Below are 24,518 nucleotides of genomic sequence, written 5' to 3' on the forward strand. Positions count from 1 at the left end.
CTCTCCAACAAACTGTCAGTATTGACAGTTCATTTGGGAATCTCACGTTTGGATGTTTATAAATTATTGTAAAAGGTTTATAAACGTATATAAAGGCTTATTCGTAAGTTAATTTAAAAATAAATAACAATGTCTAACGAAAAAGCATTGCTTCAATGTTACAATAGAGGTTGTGGTCAAAAATTCGATCCAGACAAAACTAATGAAGGTAAGTAAGGTTAGGTTCGCAAAGAATATAGGCTTTTCTAGAATTCCATATATTTATAAAACTAATATCCTTAAATTTGAGATTTGAAAACCATATATGGTAAAAAGGGCACAAGTTAAATTACAAAAATTCTTTCACAAGTCTGTCATTTAAGAATTCCTGTTCCTCCTAAAATACAATATTTTTTAGCAATTTTTTTCTGTAAAAACCTACTCTGTTAGAAGAAATAACTTTTTCCTAATTTTTGCAGAAGAAGAAATTAATACAATAATACTAATCCTTGTAGAAACTAATTTGAAATTCATATCTAATGAAATTGGCTATTTGCAAGTTGTTAAGTCTTCATACCATAGAATGCAGACTTATTTATTCCTACTTATGAACGGGTTGTCACAGCTGATAAAAAGCTGTTTAAGTGAAGTAAAAAAAGACAAACATACTCACAATCATTTAATTATCACGACGACCAGTTTCGATCTCTACAATATACAGAAAATCTTCAGGTCAGCGTCAAAAGTGATTAAATGCTACAATTAAAGAAAGCCATAGTTAGAACAGTGTCTGGTTGTACTAAAAGATGCTAATAGAAAGCCAAAATTTTTGAAAAGTATGTAAATGTTGATATTTTTGAACAAAAAACAAATACATACGCATGCACACCCATGAGCAAACAAGTACTCCTAAGCCTGCACACACATGTAAATGCATGAAGTTTATGAATATTTGTTAAAATTTGATCTACTTACATGCCGATCTGTATTGGGACCATGCAAGTTCGGCAAAGTGACACCTGCTTTCTACGCTCAGCAACATTATTCGCACTTTTAATTATATTGGCCAATTATATTAGTCCTGGTTACTGGATAATTGTCAATGCCATAGTCCAAAAAAATAATAAGAAAAAATAAGATTCAGGTTATGTTATTAAAACGTAAACAATTGTATGTAGTAAATAAAATTAGTTATTAAAATGCAGTACTGCAAGCAAAATACAGTTAATTAAATTTACCTTTATACATACAGGGTGTCCCGAAAAGATTGGTCATAAATCATACCACATATTCTGGGGTCAAAAATAGGTTGATTTAACCTAACTTACCTTAGTACAAAAATGTGCACATAAAAAAGTTACAGTCCTTTGAAGTTTCAAAATGAAAATCAATTTTTTCCCATATATCGAAAACTATTCGAGATTTTTTATTGAAAATGGACATTATTATAGCAAGAACATCTTAAAAAAAAATTATAGTGAAATTTGTGCACCCCATAAATATTTTATGGGGGTTTTGTTCCCTTAAACCCCCCCCCCCCCCCAAACTTTTGTGTACATTCCAGTTAAATTATTATTGTGCTACCATTAGTTAAACATAATGTTTTTAAAACTTTTTGCCTCTTTGTACTTTCTCGAAAAGCCAGTGTTTATCGAGATATTTTGAATATTTGTCGAATCCACCACATATTTGTATATATGGTTAATTACGATTATAGAGACCTGTTAATAATCTGAAAATGTATTTATAATTTACATTTTTAAGTATATTTTGAAAAAGAAGCTACATCTCGATAAAAGGTGACTTATGAAAAAAAGACAAGAGACAAAAGTTTTAAAAACACTGTGCTTAACTAATGGTACCACAATAATATTTTAATTGGAATGTACACAACGATTTGGGGGGTTTAAAGGAACAAAACCCCCATAAAATTTTTACATAAATATATTGAAAAAGAAGCAGCATCTCAAAAAAAACTCGCTTATCGAAAAAATACAAGAGGCAAAAAAGTTTTAAAAATGTTGTGTTTAACTAATGGTACCACAATAATGAATTAATTGGAACGTACATAAAAGTTTGGGGGGGTTTAAGGGAACAAAATCCCCATAAATTTTTTATGGGGTGGACAAATTTTACTATAATTTTGTTTTAAGATGTTCCTGCCATAAGAATCATACATGTCCATTTTCAATAAACAATCTCTAATAGTTTCCGATATATTGAAAAAAATCGATTTTCATTTTGTAACTTCAAAGGGCTGTAACTTTTTTTATGAGCACATTTGTACTAAGGTAAGTTAGGTTTAACGGAAGATCTATTAACAACATAAGATATGCAGATGACACCGTGATTATAGCAAGCTCTGCTGAACAACTCCAACTACTACTGAACAAAACAAACAATTTCTGTAAAGAATATGGACTAAAAATGAATATAAAAAAGACCAAATACATGATAATAACTAAGAAAACAAACATACAAACAAGCATACATTTGGGAAATGTACCGATAGAAAGGGTTGATAAATACAAATACCTAGGAACCTGGATTTCAGAGAAAAATGATCAAACAACAGAAATAAGGACCAGGATAGAAATAGCAAGAAATGCGTTTGTAAAAATGAAAACAGTTCTCTGCAACAAAGACCTTAGCTTAGAACTGAGAGCAAGAGCTTTGAGATGCTACGTGTTCTCGATACTACAATATGGACTTGAAAGCTGGACATTAAAGCAAGAACACATAAATAAGCTACAGTCATTTGAAATGTGGTGTTACAGAAGAATGCTTAGAATAGCATGGACACAGAGGAAAACGAACACGGAAGTACTGCGAGAAATGGGTAAAGAATGCGAAATAATAAACACAATAAAAATAAGAAAGTTACAATATCTGGGACACGTAATGAGGTGACCGCGATATGAAATGCGAAGACTGATAATACAGGGAAAGATAAGAGGCGGAAGGAGTATAGGAAGAAGGAGAGTGTCATGGTTAAAGAATTTAAGGGACTGGTTTAGATGCAGTTCTATAGAACTCTTTAGAGCAGCGGTGGATAGAGTAAAGATAGTGATGATGATATCCAACCTCCGATTAGGAGACGCACTTGAAGAAGAAGAAGAAGTTAGGTTTAATCGAACTATTTTTGACCCCAGAATGTGTGGTATAATTTATGACCAATATTTTCGGGACACCCTGTATAATAATGGCATATCATGTCAATATTGTGGAGCAATATATAATTTTTCTTCTTCAATGACAGTAGGTATGAAATATACATAAATTTGACAATTTCAATTGACAATATGAATTATTTAATACAGTTGCAATATTTCTCCTCTATTCTCGCACGATCGTTTCTTATATCCCCTCCAACTACCTGCACACCGAGAATATTGTAAAGATCGAAGCCAGTTGTCGAAGTGATAATTAAATGATTGTGAGTATGTCTGTCTTTTTTTACTTCATTTAAAATGAACTCACATATGCAACCCATTCAACATTTAAAAAGCTGTTTATTGCTGGATTTAAGGATTGATATGAGGTTCTATATAAGAGTAATATTCCACCAGTTTATACTGAAAAGTCCCATGTATTGTTCTTGATAAAATCCAATACAGAATTTCGTTATCCCTGTTTAAATCCGAAATTCAGAAGAGATGGTCTTATTATGACTATATTTTTACTGATTTTTCGAAAATTTAACACTGCATAGGTACTATACTAACAAAGAGAATTCAGGAAAACAGTTTAAATACAGTAAAACCTCGATATAACGGACTAATTGGGGGGACGGGATGTCCGTTAAAGCCGAAAGTCCGTTGTATAAAAATCGGTTTAAAATCGATCAAATTTTTTTTGAAATTATGTAGGTACATACTGTATTTAGATACAGTGTACAAATCTGTAAGTTTTGAAAAAAAGAAATAAAGTTTTGTTCGCTACTTTCTTACTTTTCTACTGCATCTAAAAACTTTCTGCAATATACTCATTTGGTTGACAAAATTCACTGATTCATGGGTTGAATAAACGATGTATTTTTTGGCAAAACCTAGAATTTATTAAAGTTGCCATCTTCTGAATTTGTTGCTGAAAAATATCCTAACAGCACAACCCGTGGAATGAGAAGACGGGGTAGACCAAAGCTGAGGTGGATGGACGGGGTAACACAAGATGCCGAGAAGATCGGAGTCGGCAACTGGAAAATGCAAGCAAGGGACAGAACAAAATGGCATAGAAAGCCTGAAAAGGTCGAGGCCCTCCAAGGGCTGTAGCACCAAGATGATATCGATGATGATGATGATCTTCTGAATTTAGAATACTTTCAGGGGGATTAGCAGGAGCTTTTTTTAAAATCGATAAACATTTAACCTCTTTAGGCGGTATTACCAGTTTCTTCTCTTGAAATTTTCTCACTGCAGGTACAAATCCTTTAAAAACTAATTTTTGAAAATATCTCTGGTGAACCAGCTCTAGCTCTATTAGAGCTATAATATGAAGCGAGCAGATGATGAATTTTGATAATTATATCTTTGACAACACTAGGTTTACGAAATTTACCAAATAAGTATTATTACAGTAGTCAATCCATGCGATCCATCGGCACAAAGCAGTGCTGAGATGTTTCCTTTTTGTTTTTCCATGTAGAATTCGATTTTTCATATTTTTTTGCATTCAATTTTTTTTTACATTTGATCTGATTTCTTGCCCGTTATACCGGAAGTCCGTTAAATAGAGGTCCTTTCTATCGAGGTTTTACTGTACCTATAAGTTACCTGATCAAAGCCACTATCCACACAGCTGAAATGCTGGCATTAAAGTTTGCTCTTCCTCACATATTTACAAAGAAAATTAAGGACTGAGTATTCTAGGCAATATCCATAAACTATCTTCTTCTTCACGTGCTATATCAGAATTATCTGACATTGGCGATCACCATTGCAAAGGCTTCTTGATCTTCTGCAATATGGAATAATTGTCCTGCATTTGATATCTTGAGTCCATTCACGAATATTTTTTAACCAAGAAACTTGTTTTCTTCCTACACCTCTACGGCCCTCTATTTTGCCTTTAAGGGTCAGTTGTAATATTTTATATCGACTTCCCCTCACTATATGTCCCAGATAAGACATTTTTCGGTGTTTAACAGTCTTTAGCAGTTCTCTATCTTTGTTGACCTTCCTTAGTACTTCTTCATTAGTTTTTCTTGTTGTCCAGGGTATCTTCAGCATCCGTCTATGAATCCACATTTCCAATGCTTCAATTATGTTCATGATCGATACTTTTAGCGTCCACACTTCTGCACTATACAAAAGTACGGACCAAACATAGCACTTGACCATTCTTTGTCTTAGTTCTAAACTGAGATGATTATTGCAAAGAAATGACTTCATTTTCATAAAAGCAGTTTTAGTCATTGCTATTCTACGTTTTATTTCTATGTCTGGATCTAGTTGGTCTGTTATCACAGTTCCCAAATATGTCATTTTGTGAACTTTCTCAACTTGGACTCCGTTTAATTGAAGCTTTGCATCGGGATGTGGGTCACGACTAAACACTAAAAATTTAGTTTTGTTTGAGTTTATTTTAATGCCCATTTCCTCTCCTACCTCGTGAATACGATCAAGCAGAATTTGGAGACCTTCAATATTATCTGACAGAATTACTGTATCGTCTGCATATCTTATCACATTAAGTAGTTCTCCGTTGATTTTTATTCCATATGGCTGTCTCTCAAGTGCCTTTTTAAGTAAATGGTCCGAGTAAACATTAAACAATGTTGGTGACAAAATGCAACCTTGTCTGACTCCTCGTTGTATGGAGATTTCATCGGTGTAGTTATCTCCAATTTTGACTGTAGCAGTTTGATTCCAGTACAAATTTTTAATGACACGAATATCTTTGTCATCTATTTCGATATTTTTCAGTATTTGCATTAATTTTACATGCTACTTTATCGAATGCCTTTTCGAAGTCCACGAAACATGCAAATACATCTACATAAGAATACATCTTCTTCTTAGCCCTCTATATTCCACATTTGGACATAGGCCTCTCCTAACTTCTTCCAGCGGTCTCTATCCTGAGCAACATATATTTCCAATTTTTTCCGGCTACTCTTTTAATATCATCAACAGTGGTAGTCTTCCTCTCGGTCGTCTACTTTTGTAAGGTTGTATTGTTGCATTCCACCGTTGGTCTTTTTGTCTAGCAGAGTAGCCTGCGAAGCTCCATTTAAGTTTGGCACTTTTGTTGTTATGTCCTTAAATTTTGTTTTTGATTTTACCCAGTCTTTCCTCTTTTTATCTGACAGTGGCATACCTAACATTGCTCTTTCTGTTGTGGCTAGTTTATTCATATTTACCATATTATTTCATATTTATTCATATTTATTTTATACATTAGTACCGTTGCCCAAAAGTCTATGAAAATGCTTGGTTTCATTAAAAGAACATCTCGTGATTTCACAGATATAAATTCAATGAAAATTTTATATTGCTCACTTTTTAGATCTCATCTTGATTTTTGTTCTTCTGTGTGGTCTCCATATTATCTAGTTCATAAAAATAAACTTGATAGAGTTCAGCATACCTTTCTCAGATACGTAGCTTTTAAACAACATATATATCGTAGCTACACAGATATTGGATTATTATTGAATATTACTTCATTAGAAACCCGTAGAAAAAGAAAAGATCTGACAATCTTATTCAATATTATTAATGGTAATAGTAGCTGTCCCGATCTTCTGTCAAAAATTTGTCTTTTTGTACCCACTCGGTCAACAAGACAAAGTCAAACTTTTCACATAAGCTTTCATAGATATAACTATACTTACAACAATTTTTTACACTAACACTTAGACTTTCGAATTCTCTAAATGACTTAAATATATTCTGCAATTCCTTGGGTAGATTTAAAAACCATTTGTTAAACATACAATGTTAGTGATATAATTTCTATCAGCAATTTTTTAAGCTTAAACTTTGTTTGTTTTTTATATTGTAATGTTCTTTTTTTTCCTTTAACTTATTAGCTTTGTTATCCAATACATATTATAATGTTTGTTCTTTGTGTTGACACTGTTTATGGTTTTGCTTTTGTCTTTGTAATATTTTTTTTGTAATAATATTTTCTGAATTGGGCTTGCCCCTAAATAAATAAATAAATAAATAATTTGCCTTGATTAGGGTCCAGATTTGACATCCATATGTCATGATAGGAAGGATGCACTGGTTGAACAATTTGGTCCTCAAGTATTGGTGTATTTTGCGGTTCTTAAGTATCCAACTAAGTTCGCCAAACCCTGTGCATGCTAGTCTTGCTCTCTTAGTAATTTCCACACTTTGGTTCTCTTTGTCAAGTTTCAGGGTTAGGCCTAGGTAGATAACGAGCGATCCACAATTATTGGGATCAAAGCTATCCGTGCAAAAAATTACGTATGTCTCGTTTTAATCTGAAAGACCGCCGGAGTGTGACGTCACGGCCAACTGCGGCTATATTCAGTGTTGTTATGATCACTTTTCCAAACAAAGAATAAAGATTGAAAACACGTTGAAAAGATACCCAATCTCAAAACCTTTCAATTCGTATAAAGTTAAAATTTTGCTTCCTCTGCAACTTTTTATGTTTAATTATAGTGTTTTTTAAGTAGACGTACGTACACTGACAAGTATCTGTCAAAGTTAACGTAAACTGGAAAGTATATCTGAATTAATAATAGAAATACACTGTTTAGCTATCTCTGTCGTTCATAGCCACCTATGGTGATAATAATTTTGGATCACACTTTATATTCCTGAATTTTTTCTATGTCACTGCCATTTATATTTATATGTCAAGGGTTGTCAGGTCCGATTTGTTTTTAATCGGTACATAAGCAAAAACAAATCGGGATTTAGGGTTGTAGATCGGGACAAATAAACAATAATAGCCCAGTAAATGACCGATTTGGAGTGTAATTTTCAGAGTCAACTCCGAATTGCATGAAAATCTGGTTTTAAGTTCTACTTACTGTCTACTTCAAAGTTGAACTTGTACCATTGGTTGCTTTTACTTGGGGGGTGACAGTTACAGTTACCCCTTCTCGGTGGTAAAAAAACGCGCGTTTAAAGGAAGTCCCAAAATGGATCAACTGACTAACTCTAAAAAACTTTTGTTCTATATAATTTTTTAACTAAGTCAATACTTTTCAAGTAATATTATCGAAAAAAATATTCTTAGCAAAAATGTAGCTTTTAAAAAAGCAAAAAAAAATTGTATGTTTAGAAAGTCTATAAAACCAGTAAAAGCGAAGTTATATGTAGCTCATCAAAAATACGTTCTAATTCATCAAATTCCAAAACGAATTTTTCAACTTGTAATAACCAAAAACTTAAGCAATTTTTGGGCAAAACGTATTAAAATTTTTTAAAGTGTTTAAAAAAATGTTTAATTTTGTTTTATATAAAAGTCTCTAGCATTAAAAGCGAGTTACGCTCAAAATAAAGTTGGCCCCTTTTTTTGATAAAAAAAATCGTGAAAACCTCCTCCTATTTAGCACCGTAAATAAAATTAATTGTTACCGCTTTACCATTTACTTTATATGTGTATTGTTTATACGATCTGTAAGGTTTACCGGTTGGGAGTGCTTAGTTTTGAAGAAAAAAAAGGTTTTATAGTAAAAAAAGATATTCCTAAAATATTGTAAAATGCCCTTTTTTCAAAATAACTTTAAAAGTATTGGGGATACTAAAAAGCTCAAGGAGTAAAAAGTAGGTAGGTTTTGCTTTTATAAATATGATAGATTTATTTTGTTTTTCTGTAAGACAAAAATTAGTTAAAATAATTCTGTTCATATTTTGCATACACTGATGATTAGTGACTCGTTCAGGCCCTTTCAATCATGTAAAAAATACATAAGTAAAGTAAATTGTTTGTAATGCGGTAACGATTTGGATGCGAAAAAAAAGGAGTCAACTTGATTTGGAGCATAACTCGCTTAGTTTTTGATGCTATAAACTTTTTTAAAACATAAAAATAAAGCTTTATTAAAAAAAGTTTTCATTGGTTTTTCCCGAAAAGTGCTTCATTTCTTGGTTATTTCACGTCGAAATATTTGATTTGGAATTTGACGAATAAGAAAGTATTTTTCATGAGCTACAACTTTGCTTTTGCTGGGTTTATAGACTTTACGAGTTCACACTTTTTTTCATTTTTTTATATTATGCTACATGTTTTTGCTAAGAATATTTTTTTCGATCAAATACTTTTGAGTTATTTGTGAAAATCGCCTGAAATCGTGATTTTTTTGTCGAAAAATAAACATTTTCAATCGTAAATAACTCGAAAAGTATTAACTAAGTTGAAATTTTATAGATCTAAAATTGCTTAGAATTAGTCAATTTATCCATCTCCGGACTTATTCTAAACGCATGGTTTTTCACCCCCCAACTAGGGGTGACTGTCACCCCAGTGTAAAAGCAACCAACGGCACAAGCCGTCCAAATTTTCATGCAATTCGGAGTTGCTCCTGAAAATTACACGGTATCGCCGTATTTCCCGTTCATCACTGGACTGCAAGGTGTTTCTATAATCTGTATTTAATCCTACATAATAATAATAATTCAGTAAATTATTTATTTTTTATTAAAATTATATTTTTCATTCGATTTTTCCAATTTTAGGAGTGCCTTGTTTTTTATAACATACATAGTTATAAAATTCACTGGAAGTCTTCCTGAAATTGGTTTTCGTGGGTGAAAATCGGGACATTTAGTGTCCTGATCAGGTACAAATCGGTACGCGTCCCCAGACCCCTGAAAATCGGGACGTCCCGCGCAAATCGGGACACCTGGTAACGCTAGTCTGGGGTCATATGTGTTTGTCTTTATTTTTGTTTTCCTCATATTCATTTTTAGGCCGATGTATTGGGAGCTGCCTGCGAGTTTCTCCATCATAATTTGCAGTTCCTTGGATGAGCTCTCTATAATCACAATGTCATCAGTGAATCTGAGGTGGTTATCTTGTTGCCATTAACGTTAATGCCATAGATTGGCTAATTTGTAGTTTTGAAGACGTCTTTTAGGACTAGGTTGAAAAGCTTTGGTGATATTACGTCTCTTTGTCTCACTCCTCTCTTAATGGGGATAGGATTTGTATTTTCGTCTAGTTGTACTATCATAGTTGCATTCTCATCAATTTTATATTATGTATTAGTTGCCTATATCTCGAATCTATTCTACAAATAACAATATTAAACGTTATTTCTGGATTTTGGTTAACACGTTGACGGACAGTGCGTCAAATGTATAAGCAAGTGTTGTGACACTATATGTATTTTGCAAAGTAGAGTAGGGAAAAACGCAACGTCTATAGACGTTGTGTCACATTACATCAATGGAAATTAGACGTCTATAGACATTCTGTCTGTCAACGTGTTAATTAACTAGGTATAAAATTTTATTTACGAATTTATATTAACAACAATAATTAATCAATAATTACTGAAAATATTCGACAGATAGGCAAAATAAAATTACATTGTATTTCCATGTAGATGAGGCCTTAGGAGGTTAATAATATAGCATACATATAAATTACTTGTTACATAATTTTAAAAGTCTTTTCTTTTTTTTTCACTGATGTTATTAATAATATTATTTTGTTGTTCTTCTTTATTTTCCTTAGAGAAAGATACTTCAGGATCTATATTTTCTACATTTACACAGATCCGTGAATACAAATTGTTCTAATTGGCAATGCCAAAGAAAATAAAAAGTATTGATATTTGCGATTTAGTAAATAATGTTATTCGTTATAGTTATTAGTAAGTACTCAGCATATTAATTTTTATAACTTTGTTCCTGGAATCTTGTAATTTTTTATTTGAATGTATTCTGACAATTAACTAACTCTGGTATAACCCGCTTATTGGAATAGCTTTCATGTCAAGCAAGCATTCCTACAACCGGAATATTCTAATAACCGATCATCAGTAGTAGAAACGTTTTGGGGCCTCAAATTTCTATTCCTTAAACCATTATATTCCTATAACTGATATTCTAATAAGCGCGTTCAACTGTAAATTTATTTTGATCTAAGAACAAATACATGTGTTAGAACTTTAAAGTGCTATTTAATTATTTATAATCTTCACCAATCTATTATTACTATAGACTCTTGCAGACATCATCCTGGTGAACCTGTATTCCATGATGCATACAAAGGATGGAGCTGTTGCAATAAGAAATGTACAGATTTTACGGAATTTTTGAACATACAAGGTTGTACACTATCCAAACATTCTAACATCAAGCCAGTAGAACCTGAAAAACCAGTAGCTAAAGATGTAGATGTAAATGAAGTCATTGAGGTTAAGCCCATAGTTCAATCAACAATGGAAAGGCCTTCCTTTAATACTCCTTTAGTAAGTATTTTAGTACCTTCTTATTTTTTTTATTATTATCCCGGTTATTTATAGCATTCTTCGGCTTCCGGTTCCCAGTTTCTAGCTTCGTCCGTCGTTGCATTCGTCAGGGTGAAGGTTCCTTTCCGACATTGCCTTCTGAATGCCACCTAGCCAGGATTGTTTCGGTCTTCCTCTCTTCCTTCTTTCCCTTTACGTCCATTTTAAAATTTGTTTTCATAGCCTGTTGTTGTCCATCCTTTCTAAATGACCGTACCAGATCAGTTGTCTTCTTTGAATTTATTTGACTCCCATTATATTTCTGATTTGGTCATTTTGTATTCTTTCAAGCGTTGATTTTCTAGCAGACATTTGTTACACCAGTCCTTTGTATCATTGTGTACTTCTGCTATTCGGCTCCTTCATCATCATCATCATCAATGGCGCTACAACTCTTCGTGAGTCTTTGCCGCGTTTACTATTGCCTTCCATGTTTGTCGGTCCTGTGCCACTAATCGGCTCCTTGGATTCACCAACTGTGTTATTTTCTTAGAACCATCATTATTCTTCAATATTTAAGCAAGCCATCTTCCACAGTAAGGGAGTCCCACTGGGCCCAATACATCTTGATCACTGAGACTAGGTTTGTTATTTCTTGGCAAGACTGACGATGGTTTTCTTTTTTCCATTTTCGAATTTCCACTAATGCTGTTAGCACTGCTGCTTTGTTGAATTCTGTTTTGTTGCAATGGAAACATTCTCTGGGCACGGCCTTCTAAAGAGAGAATCAGCGTTTCTGCAGCTAACCCTGGTCAGTGCACAATCTTGAAATCATATTCTTCTTCTTCTTAGGGTGACTGTCCGTTCCGAACGTTGGCGATCATTCTGGGTATGATGACTTTGTTAGTTGCTATACGGAATAGTTGTGTTGAGGTCTTTCTATAACATGTCTAAGGTTAGCAAGACAGGATATTCATCTTCGTCCAGGGGCCCTTTTTCCTTCAATTTTACCTTGTAAAATACACTGGAGTAGTTCGTATCTGCCTTGATTTCTCATTATATGTCCTAAGTACTGCAGCTTACGGCCCTTCACGATGTTGACTAAATCTGCGGTTGTGTTCATCCTCCGTAGTACTTCTTCATTGGTGACTTTGTCTGTCCATAGTATGTCCATATTCTTGAAGTCATTCAATCCATCGGGCTATCTGACCCTCTGAATTCTTAAACTGGTGGATTTACACCAGTTTAACCACATGAGCTTACATGAACTTCGTATGTGTCCCATTTTACCACATTTCCAACACTTCGTTTTCTTGTATATAATGGCTTTCATCAGATTAACAAATTATTCAAATTTGTCTTCATCTTCTTCCTCTGATTCATATTTGAGGGCTGTGGACAAGATCTCTGCATTTCATGATCACGAACAAAATCAATAAATGTTTGAACAGCCAACTTTTCCATCATGTCTTGAGGAGCTGTTGAATAAGCATGTCGCACTAACCTGGAAATATCTATCTCATATTCTTGAAAAACCTTATCGCATATTTATCGACTCCTCTACGGCTAGGGTCTAAAGCACATCCCAGGAATCTCTTGTAGCTGATTCGAACTGTTTCATGTAGTTATTTCATGACGTTTTTCTGTCGAAAGTTGGAATTTTCTGACCCTCTTCTTCCAGAGCATCCTTCAGCCGTTGTACTAACTTTTTGCTGACAGAATTTAATTCTCTAATTTCCAATTCTCGTCATAAATCTGTCACTAAATTTCCCTCTTTTGACACCAATGTAATGTTTATTTAGTTTATTTAAAGTCTTCTAACACCAACTAAAACATGACGAATTTATAACGTTTATTTATTTAACGAATATGATCCTTCAGATAATCAAGATTAAATTGACGAAATTAACAAAAACATAAGTAAGAACCTTCTCGAAGCCGGACTACAGGTCGCCAAAAAAACAAAGACTAAAGAAGACAAAATAAGCAACGGAGCCAAACAACTAATGACGGAAAGAAAACAACTACTAGCGCAAAACAAACGCCATACTCAAGAATACATAGAACTTAATAAAACAATTAGAAAAGAACTAAAACGCGACATACAAAAATGGAACGAGAACTTAATAGAGCGAGTCATTGAAAACAACAGAGGCTTAAAATGTCTAAGACCCGCACTGAGCGTTCAAAAAATCATCAAAATAAAAGACGCCAATAATAAGGAAGAGAAGGGCAAATATAAAATAACAAAAATAGTCGAAGACTTCTATAAAACCTTGTACAGCTCGCAAAGCCAGCCTAATGAATCAACAAAGGAGAACGTCAAAAGAAAAATAAAAAACGTGGGATCAGAAGTACTACCAAATATAAAGGGATTCGAAATAGAAAGAGCTTTAAAAGAACTAAAAAATAATAAAGCTCCAGGACACGACGGTATAATTGCCGAGCTCTTGAAAACAAGCAAAACAGTAACAATCCCCATACTATTTAATAAATGTCTCCATAACTCCCTAAAGACTGGAACGAAAGTCTAGTATGTAATACTTTTACACAAAAAGGGGACAAATGTGACCTACAGAATTATAGACCTACATCGTTGCTCAGTCAAGTATACAAACTATTTATGAGAATTATTAACAACCGGTTGACCTACAAAATGGACAGTTACCAACCAGTGGAACAGGCTGGCTTCCGCAAAGGATGTAGTACATCAGACCATCTGCTGGCAATGAGAACATTGATAGAGAAGGCAAATGAATACCAACTACCCGTATTTCTTGCTTTCTAGACTATGAAAAGGCGTTTGATAGTATAGAGATGTGGGCCATAGAACAAGCTATTAATAATTGTAGAATAGATTCGTGATATAGACAGCTTATACATAATATATATGAAAATGCAACTATGATAGTACAACTAGATGAAAATACAAATCCCATCCCCATTAAGAGAGGCGTGAGACATGGAGACGTAATACCGCCAAAGCTTTTCAACCTAGCCCTGGAAGACGTCTTCAAAACGACAAATTGGTCAACCTATGGCATTAACGTTAATGGCAAGAAGCTAAACCACCTCAGATTCGCTGACGACATTGTGATTATAGCGAGCTCATTCGAGAAACTGCAAATTATGATATGAGGAACTCACAGGCAGCTCGCAATACGTCGACCTGAAAATGAGCATGAGAAAACAAAAATAATGACAAACACGGATGACCCCAGACGTATAACTATAAATGGCAGTGAGATAGAAAAAGTCCAGGAATATATCTATCTAGGCCAAATCCTGAAACTTGACAAAGAGATCCAAAGTGCGGAAATTACTAGGAGAGCAAGATTAGCATGGACAGGATTTGGAAAAGTTAGTTGGATACTTAAGAACCGCAAAATACCCCAATACTTGAGGAGCAAAGTGTTCAACCAGTGCATCCTTCCTATCATGACATATGGATGTCAAACCTGGACCCTAACCAAGGCAAATATGAATAAATGAAAGAAGTGAAAGAAGTATATTACGTACAAAACCTATCAGTCTTTCAACTTTTTAAATATGAATAAACTAGCCACAACAGAAAGAGCAATGTTAGGTATACGACTGTTAGATAAAAAGAGGAACGACTGAGTCAGATCAAAGCAAAAGTCGAGGACATAACAACAAAAGTTGCCAAACTTAAATGGAGCTTCGCAGGCCACACTGCTAGACAAAAAGACCAACGTTGGAATGCAACAGTACAACATTGGAGACCTTACCAAAGTAAACGACCGAGAGGAAGACCACAGATGAGGTGGGTTGATGATATTAAAAGAGTAGTCGGAACAAATTGGAAATATGTTGCTCAGGATAGAGACCGATGGAAGGAGTTGAGAGATGCCTATGTCCAAACGTGGAAGATAGAAAGCTAAGAAGAAGAAGAAGAAGATTTATTTAACGGTACATATATATTTATTAGATTATTTATGAGACTCCTAAAATCTAATTGGTCTTATATAATATGTAGTCTGGTTCATTCTTCGAAATGTTTCTAGAATTTAGTGGAACTCCCTTGACGTCAGAACAGCCCCAAATCTTCTCCGATCACGTGAGTAGCAAGGGCTAGCAAAGATATAAAACAATATTTGTTTTTGAGATTATTTGAAAGTATTCAATTATTTATGTTTGGTAGTAATGAGTTCAATTCGTTGTAGGTCACAATAAAGGCACAAGTAGCACCATCTCTTCAACAACAACTCAAAATATTAGAAACCAAACAAGAGGTAAAGACAACAAACTTATCAGGAGAAATTGTTATAGGAACCACATGTAAAAATGGAGGCTGTGGAACAACATATGAAGGTAGGATTGGTTGATGTGTTTATGTTAATATGTTAAGAATTTGTATTGCATTATTTACAATAGTATTGTTAAGGAATGAGTTTTTCTTTCATAATTAGGTAATAATAGTCACCAAAATAACAAACAAGGAGGTTATTCATACACTTCACAAAATAAAGGAAGGTAAATCTATATTGGAATCAGATTTCCAATGGTAAGAGTTGATAAAAAGTACACCCAAGATATCAAAATACAGAGAGGAGTCTGCCTGGGTTGAGTGCTGTCCCCACTATTCTTCATTGTCACAGGGCGGTATTTAATGAAGCGCTCTCACATTCAATAGAAGGCATATCTATCAATGAAGAATTTTTGAAACTTTCGTGATACAGAAATAATGACCGATAACAATGATCTACAGAGCGTAATGCAACGTGTTAATGAATGCTGTCATGAATATGGACTGAAGATGAATTTGAAGAAAACTAAATGATCATTATCACTAAATCAGCAGATGCAAACATACATTTGAATATTGAAGAGACTGTATTTGAGAGTCTGGAAAGCTACAAATACTTAGTGCATCATTCATGAAACTTACAAAAGTTTCTTTGTTGTCGGGATATAAGGTTAGAACTACGTCTAAAGATGCTTCGAAACATGGATACTAAAACAAGTGCAACTGAATAAGTTGTCTTTGAATTTTGGTGTTAGAGAAGAATATTTGACTACTTAGGACATATGGCTTAGACTTAGGGGTGATAAGAGGGCAAAAATACTCATTATTACAACTTATGCTAGGCAACATTCGAGGAAAGTGAATTGTAGGAAGACAAAGAATATCTTGGCCGAAGAACCTAAGGGAATGGTTTAAATGCAGTAGTGCATTCAGAACAGGGTCTGCATCTGCAAGTGATGTATATCCACATTTAGGAAGCTCAAGCTCTGCTTGTATTGGATTACATCAATCAACTTTTCATATTCTATAAAGCATAATATCTATACCTCCCAATAATGGTTAAAATTATTTTTAGGGCCACAAACAAATGACACAACTTGTACTTATCATCCAGGAGTGCCAATATTTCACGAAGGCTTAAAGTTTTGGTCCTGTTGTCAAAAGAGAACAACTGATTTTGATGCATTTTTAAATCAAGTTGGCTGTGAAACTGGGACTCACATATGGAGTAAAGAAGTAAGTATGCAATGTATTACATTAAATATTCAGATTTTATGAGACATTGTATTTTATCTATATTAAATATAGATAAAAGTCGTTTAAAAAAAACCTGCAAGTAAAAACTTGTAGTGTAATTTGGTATAATATAGGCTGTTCAATAAGTTTTGCGGTTCGATGAGAGAGGACGTTGCTACTAAACCATTTAGTTTCGACGTGTAGTGATGTTGAAAAAGTAACTATTCGTTACAAAGTACTTGTTACTTACGAATACCGAAAGTAACGATTACTATACAGAGAGGCAAATCGTTACTTTGATTACTCTGATTACTTCGTATCAGAGCCAGAGCTAGTAACGACTATTGTGTCTACTTTGATTACTCTGATTACTTCGTTACTTCATACCAATCGTATTAGAGCGAGTAACGACTATTGTATTTACTTTGATTACTCTGATTACTTCGTACCAATCGTATCAGAGCGAGTAACGACTATTATATCTACTTTGATTACTTTCATTACTCTGATTACTTCGTACCAATCGTAACAGAGCGAGTAACGACTATTGTATCTACTTTGATTACTCTGATTACTTCGTACTTCGTTAAGGTCGTTATTATATCGGAATACCTATACACAATACCTACCTACTGAAAATACGATTCTCGATATGATTACCGGTACTCAAATGCAAAAGTAACACAAGTAATCATAGTAATCAAATCATTTTTATCCCTTAAACAGATTTTTGAAGGTCGTTGTTATATCGGAATACCTATACAAACCTACCTACTGAGAAATACGATTCTCGGTATGATTACCGGTACTCAAATACAAAAGTAATCCTAGTAATCAAATCATTTTTATCCCTTAAACAGATCGGTGAAGGTCGTTGTTATATCGGAATACCTATAACAAATACCTACTACTGAGAAATACGATTCTCGATATGATTACCGGTACTCAAATACAAAAGTAACAAAAGTAATCATAGTAATCAAATCATTTTTATCCCTTAAACAGATCGGTGAAGGTCGTTGTTATATCAGAATACGTATACAAAATAGCTACCTACTGAGAAATACGATTCTAGATATGATTACCGGTACTCAAATACAAAAGTAATCATAGTAATCAAAGTAACGAATGCTGTAAATGATTACTTTATACAAAATACCTACCTACTGAGAAATACGATTCTCGATATGATTACCGGTACTCAAATACAAAAGTAACACAAGTAATCATAGTAATCAAATCATTTTTATCCCTTAAACAGATTGGTGAAGGTCGTTGTTATATCGGAATACCTATACAAACCTACCTACTGAGGAATACGATTCTAGATATGATTACCGGTACTCAAATACAAAAGTAACAAAAGTAATCATAGTAATCAAATCATTTTTATCCCTTAAACAGATCGGTGAAGGTCGTTGTTATATCGGAATACCTATACAAAATAGCTACCTACTGAGAAATACGATTCTAGATATGATTACCGGTACTCAAATACAAAAGTAACGCAAGTAATCATAGTAATCAAATCATTTTTATCCCTTAAACAGATTGGTGAAGGTCGTTGTTATATCGGAATACCTATACAAACCTATCTACTGAGGAATACGATTCTAGATATGATTACCGGTACTCAAATACAAAAGTAACAAAAGTAATCATAGTAATCAAATCATTTTTATCCCTTAAACAGATCGGTGAAGGTCGTTGTTATATCGGAATACCTATACAAACCTACCTACTGAGAAATACGATTCTAAATATGATTACCGGTACTCAAATACAAAAGTAACAAAAGTAATCATAGTAATCAAAGTAACGAATGCTGTAAATGATTACTTTATACAAAATACCTACCTACTGAGAAATACGATTCTCGATATGATTACCGGTACTCAAATACAAAAGTAATCATAGTAATCAAATCATGTTTATCCCTTAAACAGATCGGCTAAGGTCGTTGTTATATCGGAATACCTATACAAAATAGCTACCTACTGAGAAATACGATTCTAGATATTACCGGTACTCAAATACAAAAGTAATAAAAGTAATCAGAGTAATCAAAGTAACGAATGCTGTAAATGATTACTTTATACAAAATACCTACCTACTGAGAAATACGATTCTCGATATGATTACCGGTACTCAAATACAAAAGTAACAAAAGTAATCATAGTAATCATATCATTTTTATCCCTTAAACAGATCGGTGAAGGTCGTTGTTATATCGGAATACCTATACAAAATAGCTACCTACTGAGAAATACGATTCTAGATATGATTACCGGTACTCAAATACAAAAGTAACAAAAGTAATAATAGTAATCAAAGTAACGAATACTGTAAATGATTACTTTATACAAAATACCTACCTACTGAGAAATACGATTCTCGATATGAATACCGGTACAAAAGTAATCATAGTAATCAAAGTAACGAATACTGTAAATGATTACTTTATACAAAAGTAACGATTTGTAACGAATACTCGAAAGTAACTATAATCAAGATCACTATCGACGTGTCACAATATTTTTACAATGGAAAAAGATGGCACTGGTAGTGCAGTGATTAAATGTTTATTCTTGGAAGGTATAAAAGCAAGGGAAATGTGTGAACAAATGTTGAAAGTGTATTCGCGGTGTGCAAGTACTTGGAGGGGATACGCGAAAGGATCGTGCGAGAATAGCGGAGAAATATTGTAACTTTCTTAAATAATTCATTGTCAATTGAAATTGTCAAATTGACGTATATTTCATATCTACTGTCAATAAAGAAGAAATATTATATATTGCTCCACAATATTGATATGATATGCAATTATTATATAAAGGTAAATTTAATTAATTTTATTTTGCTTGCAGTACTGCATTTTATTAACTAATTTTATTTACTACATACAATTATTGTTTACGTTTTAATAACATAACCTGAATCTTATTTTTTCTTCTTGTTATTTTTTTTTTGGACTATGGCCTTTACAATTATCCAGTAACCAGGACTAATATAATTGGCCAATATAATTAAAAGTGCGAATAATGTTGATGAGCGTAGAAACCAGGTGTCGCTTTGCCGAACTTGCACGGTCCCAATAGGTAAGGACTTTTCGCAACTCAATTAGTATAATTAGTCTTGTTTTATTAGGCAACAGAAATGTATGATTGAAAAAATTGTAAGTGATATTATTACCTTAGGATTATCAAATTCTGACAGTTTTTGTGTGTTATTTTCTGTTAATTGGTTTGTGTAGTCTGTATCCTAGATGTGATTGTTGAAATTTAGTTTTTTTTTAATTTTTGTCCATGCTTGTTACCGTGATGATTATGTGTTGCATATGTATTGTGTATGAGTTTGTCGATCATTTGTCCTTCGACTTCCTTTATTCCGCTATTGTTGGTATAGTATTATATTGTTTTCAATTCTGTTGGTTCTATTAGTACAGTAGAAAGCTGGGTTGTTTAATTTACACGTGGTCATACAAGCCTGGAAGATGATCCACGTCAAAGACGTCCAAAAACAGCAGAAATCAGAAATCGTAGAAAAAATTAAGGATGTCGTATGACTGAAAAAGATTTAGTAGAAGCCCGAGACATCTCTTTGAGTAGTGTAAGCAATATTTTGACTGGGATGTTGGGTTTCAAAAAGCTGTGTTCATAATGGGAACCGCAATCTCTAACAATGGAAGAAAAATACATTCGAATGCGACAATGCGACTTTCTCAGCAAGATTTAGAGTGTTTTCGAAAGCATAAACTGGATTTTGTGTGTCGATTCATCACTATGGATTAGACTTGAGTCTGTCACCATGATCCTAAATCAAAAGAAGAGGCTAAAGACTGGTGTGAACCTTGTTCTTTGGCTCCGAAACGAATTCGTGTCCAGAAATCTGTCAAAAAGGTGTTAGCATTAGTGTTTTGGGATGCGAGAGGAATGTTGGTTGTGGAGTACTTGCACATTGGTGAAACAATAAATTCTGGATTTTCGTAAACTTAAACACCAGCTGAAGGAAAAAATTCGTTAAAAAAGACCCGGTTTGCAGAAGAAAAAATCCTTTTTCATCGGGACAGTGTTCCGTGTCATATGAGCATTTTGACAATGGCTAAATCCATGACGTTAGAAATTTTGGAGAATCCACCGTATTCACCAGATTTGACCCTCAGCGACTTTCATCTGTTTTAATAACGTGGAGAAAGCGTTTTTTCATCAAGTGATGAGGTAATAACTGCTGGGAAGCGTATTTTACAGCACTTCTAGATTCTCACTTCAAGGATGGAATTCATAAATTGGAATCTTCTTGGAACAAATGTATTGATGTACAGGTAGACTATACTGAATAATAAAGTACAGTGGAACCTCGATAACTCGGATTAATCGGGACCGCGGCCGATCCGGGTTATCGAAAATCCGGGTTAGCCGGAGAATATGGTAAAAATTAATAAAATACGGTATACTTACAGATAAACTCCGTTAGTATTGAAATAACATGAAATATATATAAATATGCACAGTACCTACACATCTAAATTACTAAAAACACGAAAACACAAACCTAAGCCAGCAAACGGAAGCGAACAATACAATACTGTATTCATACAGTCACAATCGGAACGATGTTTTGTTATTATGTATTAAGAACAGTGAAAACTAAGACCATTTATTAAAAAAGAATTTTTTAAATAGTCTTTCTTAAACAATGCTAACACAGTTTGAAATAAAAAATAAAGGAATACTACAGACAGGTGCCTGTTGTTTCTGCCGGCTTGTGCCATGAGTCATTTTTACTATCATATAGTTCAAATTACACAAATACACATCTGTCAAATATTATATTACATACATACATTTTTATTGTTGAAATGTTTATCTGATAATTAACTATTTTGATGGGAAAGCCACAATTAAATTGAAAATATAATTTTATTAACATTTCGACGCCCAGAACGGGTGTCAGTGTCAAAATACAAAATATGTACTGAAAATCAAAATGTTTATCTGATGAAAATCGGTCCGGGTTAGCCGGACTTCCGGGTTATCGGGGGCCGACTTATCGGGGTTCCACTGTATATTTCAAACCATAAAATTGTGTTTTTCTGAACGAACTTATTGAACAGCCTATTATTTGTAAAAATTCTAAAATTATGAAAATGTTCAAAAGGGTTAAATACAATTTTCAAAATATTTTCGGTCCAATCAGACTGTCATCAGTGAAACCTGACTGTCATCAGTGAAAATGGGTGATAACATTTTGATTCTTAATATAAAAATCATGGGGTATGCTTACTTGAAATATTTACAAAAAGACACTTCCAAAACGGTATAAAAACCATTAAATTATCTTTTAAATAGGAAGAGGACTTTTTAAATGTTGTAAAAATTAGAATTAAAAGACATAACGGCGATGATTTAAGATGTAATCGAAAGAAAACATCGTAGACGTAATAAAGATGGACAAGGCATACTGAGCAAAATAGCGTAACTCGCGGGCAGTCGATCGGTGGTCTATCTATCTCTTTTAACCAAGCGATCCCGCGCATGTGACAGACAAAGATGTCTAGACCACAAGTGAATATTGACCAATGACGTCCTTGATATCGGCGTTACACGTCGATGCACAGAGCGGCCCATATCTTACCTAGTCTATTTTTATTATTTCTATGGGGAACATACTGACTCTTACTCGAAATGGCGACCACCTATAAGATACCAGCCAACTGAGTTGGAGGATCATGAAGTGAAATTAACTGTAAATAATTACACTTTTATAAAAAAAACTTTTTTATAATACTTAAAACCTTTTTATTATTTATAGGCAAGAATATAAAATACTTTAACGATAAACGATTTAACTATAACATGCTTAAAATTCTAAAAATTACACTCTAATAAAAAAATACTTTTTATAATATCACTGTTTTGTTATTGTACATATAGGACACAACATGTTTGGAAAGAATAATTAACTTATAAAATATGATTTTTTAGTAGGTGTATTAACTGTTATTTATAATTATGATTCCAAAAATTACACTAGTAGTATAAAATAGTATTTTTTATAATACCACGGTTGTTTAAAATGGTATATATAATTTTAAGTATATAAACTTTTAATTATTTATTAAAAAAATTAAAAAAGATACGCAACAGCCGGGTTTCAACTGGGGACCTCGCGATCTGCAGTCTAATGCCACTGAGGCAACATCAATTTGTAGATATCGATTTATTAACGTATTTTAAAATATCATTACATTAGTCACATTTTTAAAATAGTTTGAAATAAAAAAAAATCGATTTATCCATACAGTGTGATTGGTCAATGGGGTAAAGCTTTGTAAATCCGTTGTAAGTAGTAGATAGTAATAAAAGTTAATAACAAAAATTGTAGCAAACTTTGATTACAGATTGATAATCAGCAATCGTAAATTGTAAGTTTTAGGGCCGGTTGTTCGAACGCTAATCAAGAAGTTGATTATAATCAATCAGTTTATTGTAATCAATTTTCTTGATGGGAATCAAATCGAGACCTCAAAAATACATGTAAAACACTAATCATTCATTGATTGCAGGTAAAGCAGTAATTAAAATATAGCCGCAGCTGTTAAATGATTAAAAATTACTTATTATTATTGATTTGTAAGTAAAAACAAGATATTAACATCAGAAAGAGTTTAATTGTGGTTTATTTTAGATTAAAACCAAAATATAAAATAAATCAGTCAAAAATGTCAACACAGCCTCAAAATGTGACATCTGTCAGAAGTACGCTTAATCAAATATAATTGAAATTAAATATTTGTTAATGATCATTTTTGATTAGCGTTCGAACAACTGGCCCTTAGACAATTATTCAGTCATGGCTTACTTAAAATTTGGAAAGATTTAGACCCCTAATTATTAATAATTTTGCTCTGAAAAATGATATCTGGAAAACTAATAAATTTACGCATAGGGAATGTTATACAAAAATTATAGTATGATAATGGTACTTTTCGATAATGATATAAAATACAGGGTGTTCTATTTAAAATTACTGAGAAAATAATGTACTTGCGTTTTGACTCACCCTGTATTCAATATAAAGAAAATTAGCAAAACAACCATTTTCGAAAATTTTGACAATAAATAAAAAATATGACGTCAATAAACCATTGACCTTGTGCTTGCTTTTATTTATACAGGTAGTTAAACTTGTTACGATTTTCATATAAAATTGGTTATAACTTTGTAAATACCCCGTATAACATACCAAGCCTTTATATTTTTGTAATCGAAAAGTTACGAAGATTTCGAATATAAAATAAAATACAGGGTGTTCTATTTAAAAAAACATAAGTTTGGTCTGCCACTTTGTTATCGAACACCCTGTAACATTCTAACTAATTTTGTAATGTGAAGCTCAAAGTTCGCTACAATTTTTGTTATTAAGTTTTATCGCTATACATTACTACAACGGATCTACGGAGCTTCACCCCACTAATTATTAATCACCCTGTATAATAGCAGTGTAAACTATTGCATTGTTAGCTAGTTCTAAGCTATCCTGAAAATTTGAGGTGTCTAGGTAGCCTAGAACTATTTTTAAAATGGATTATAAAATTTGCGGAGTCCGTGACACCAACCAAGCCAAGTATATAAAAAGGTTTTAAAACGACAA

General features: G+C 33.1%; 1 protein-coding gene and 1 long non-coding RNA gene across 2 annotated transcripts in view; both read left to right on the forward strand.

The window, feature by feature from the left end:
• Nucleotides 1-24,518, forward strand: part of LOC126883297 (cysteine and histidine-rich domain-containing protein morgana) — a 37,776-nt gene continuing 13,258 nt past the window's right edge. The window contains exons 1-4 of the mRNA XM_050648659.1: nucleotides 1-208; nucleotides 11,133-11,383; nucleotides 15,547-15,694; nucleotides 16,705-16,865. Coding sequence (XP_050504616.1) covers nucleotides 130-208; nucleotides 11,133-11,383; nucleotides 15,547-15,694; nucleotides 16,705-16,865 — 639 coding nt within the window. The 5' untranslated portion in view covers nucleotides 1-129. The remainder of the gene's footprint in view (nucleotides 209-11,132; nucleotides 11,384-15,546; nucleotides 15,695-16,704; nucleotides 16,866-24,518) is intronic.
• Nucleotides 16,892-19,692, forward strand: LOC126883299 (uncharacterized). The gene is made up of 2 exons (XR_007697601.1): nucleotides 16,892-17,880; nucleotides 18,822-19,692. It is a non-coding gene; the product is annotated as an uncharacterized LOC126883299 (long non-coding RNA).

The sequence above is a fragment of the Diabrotica virgifera genome, chromosome 4 (assembly GCF_917563875.1).
Source record: "Diabrotica virgifera virgifera chromosome 4, PGI_DIABVI_V3a".
In the NCBI taxonomy this organism is placed as follows: Eukaryota; Metazoa; Arthropoda; class Insecta; order Coleoptera; family Chrysomelidae; genus Diabrotica; species Diabrotica virgifera.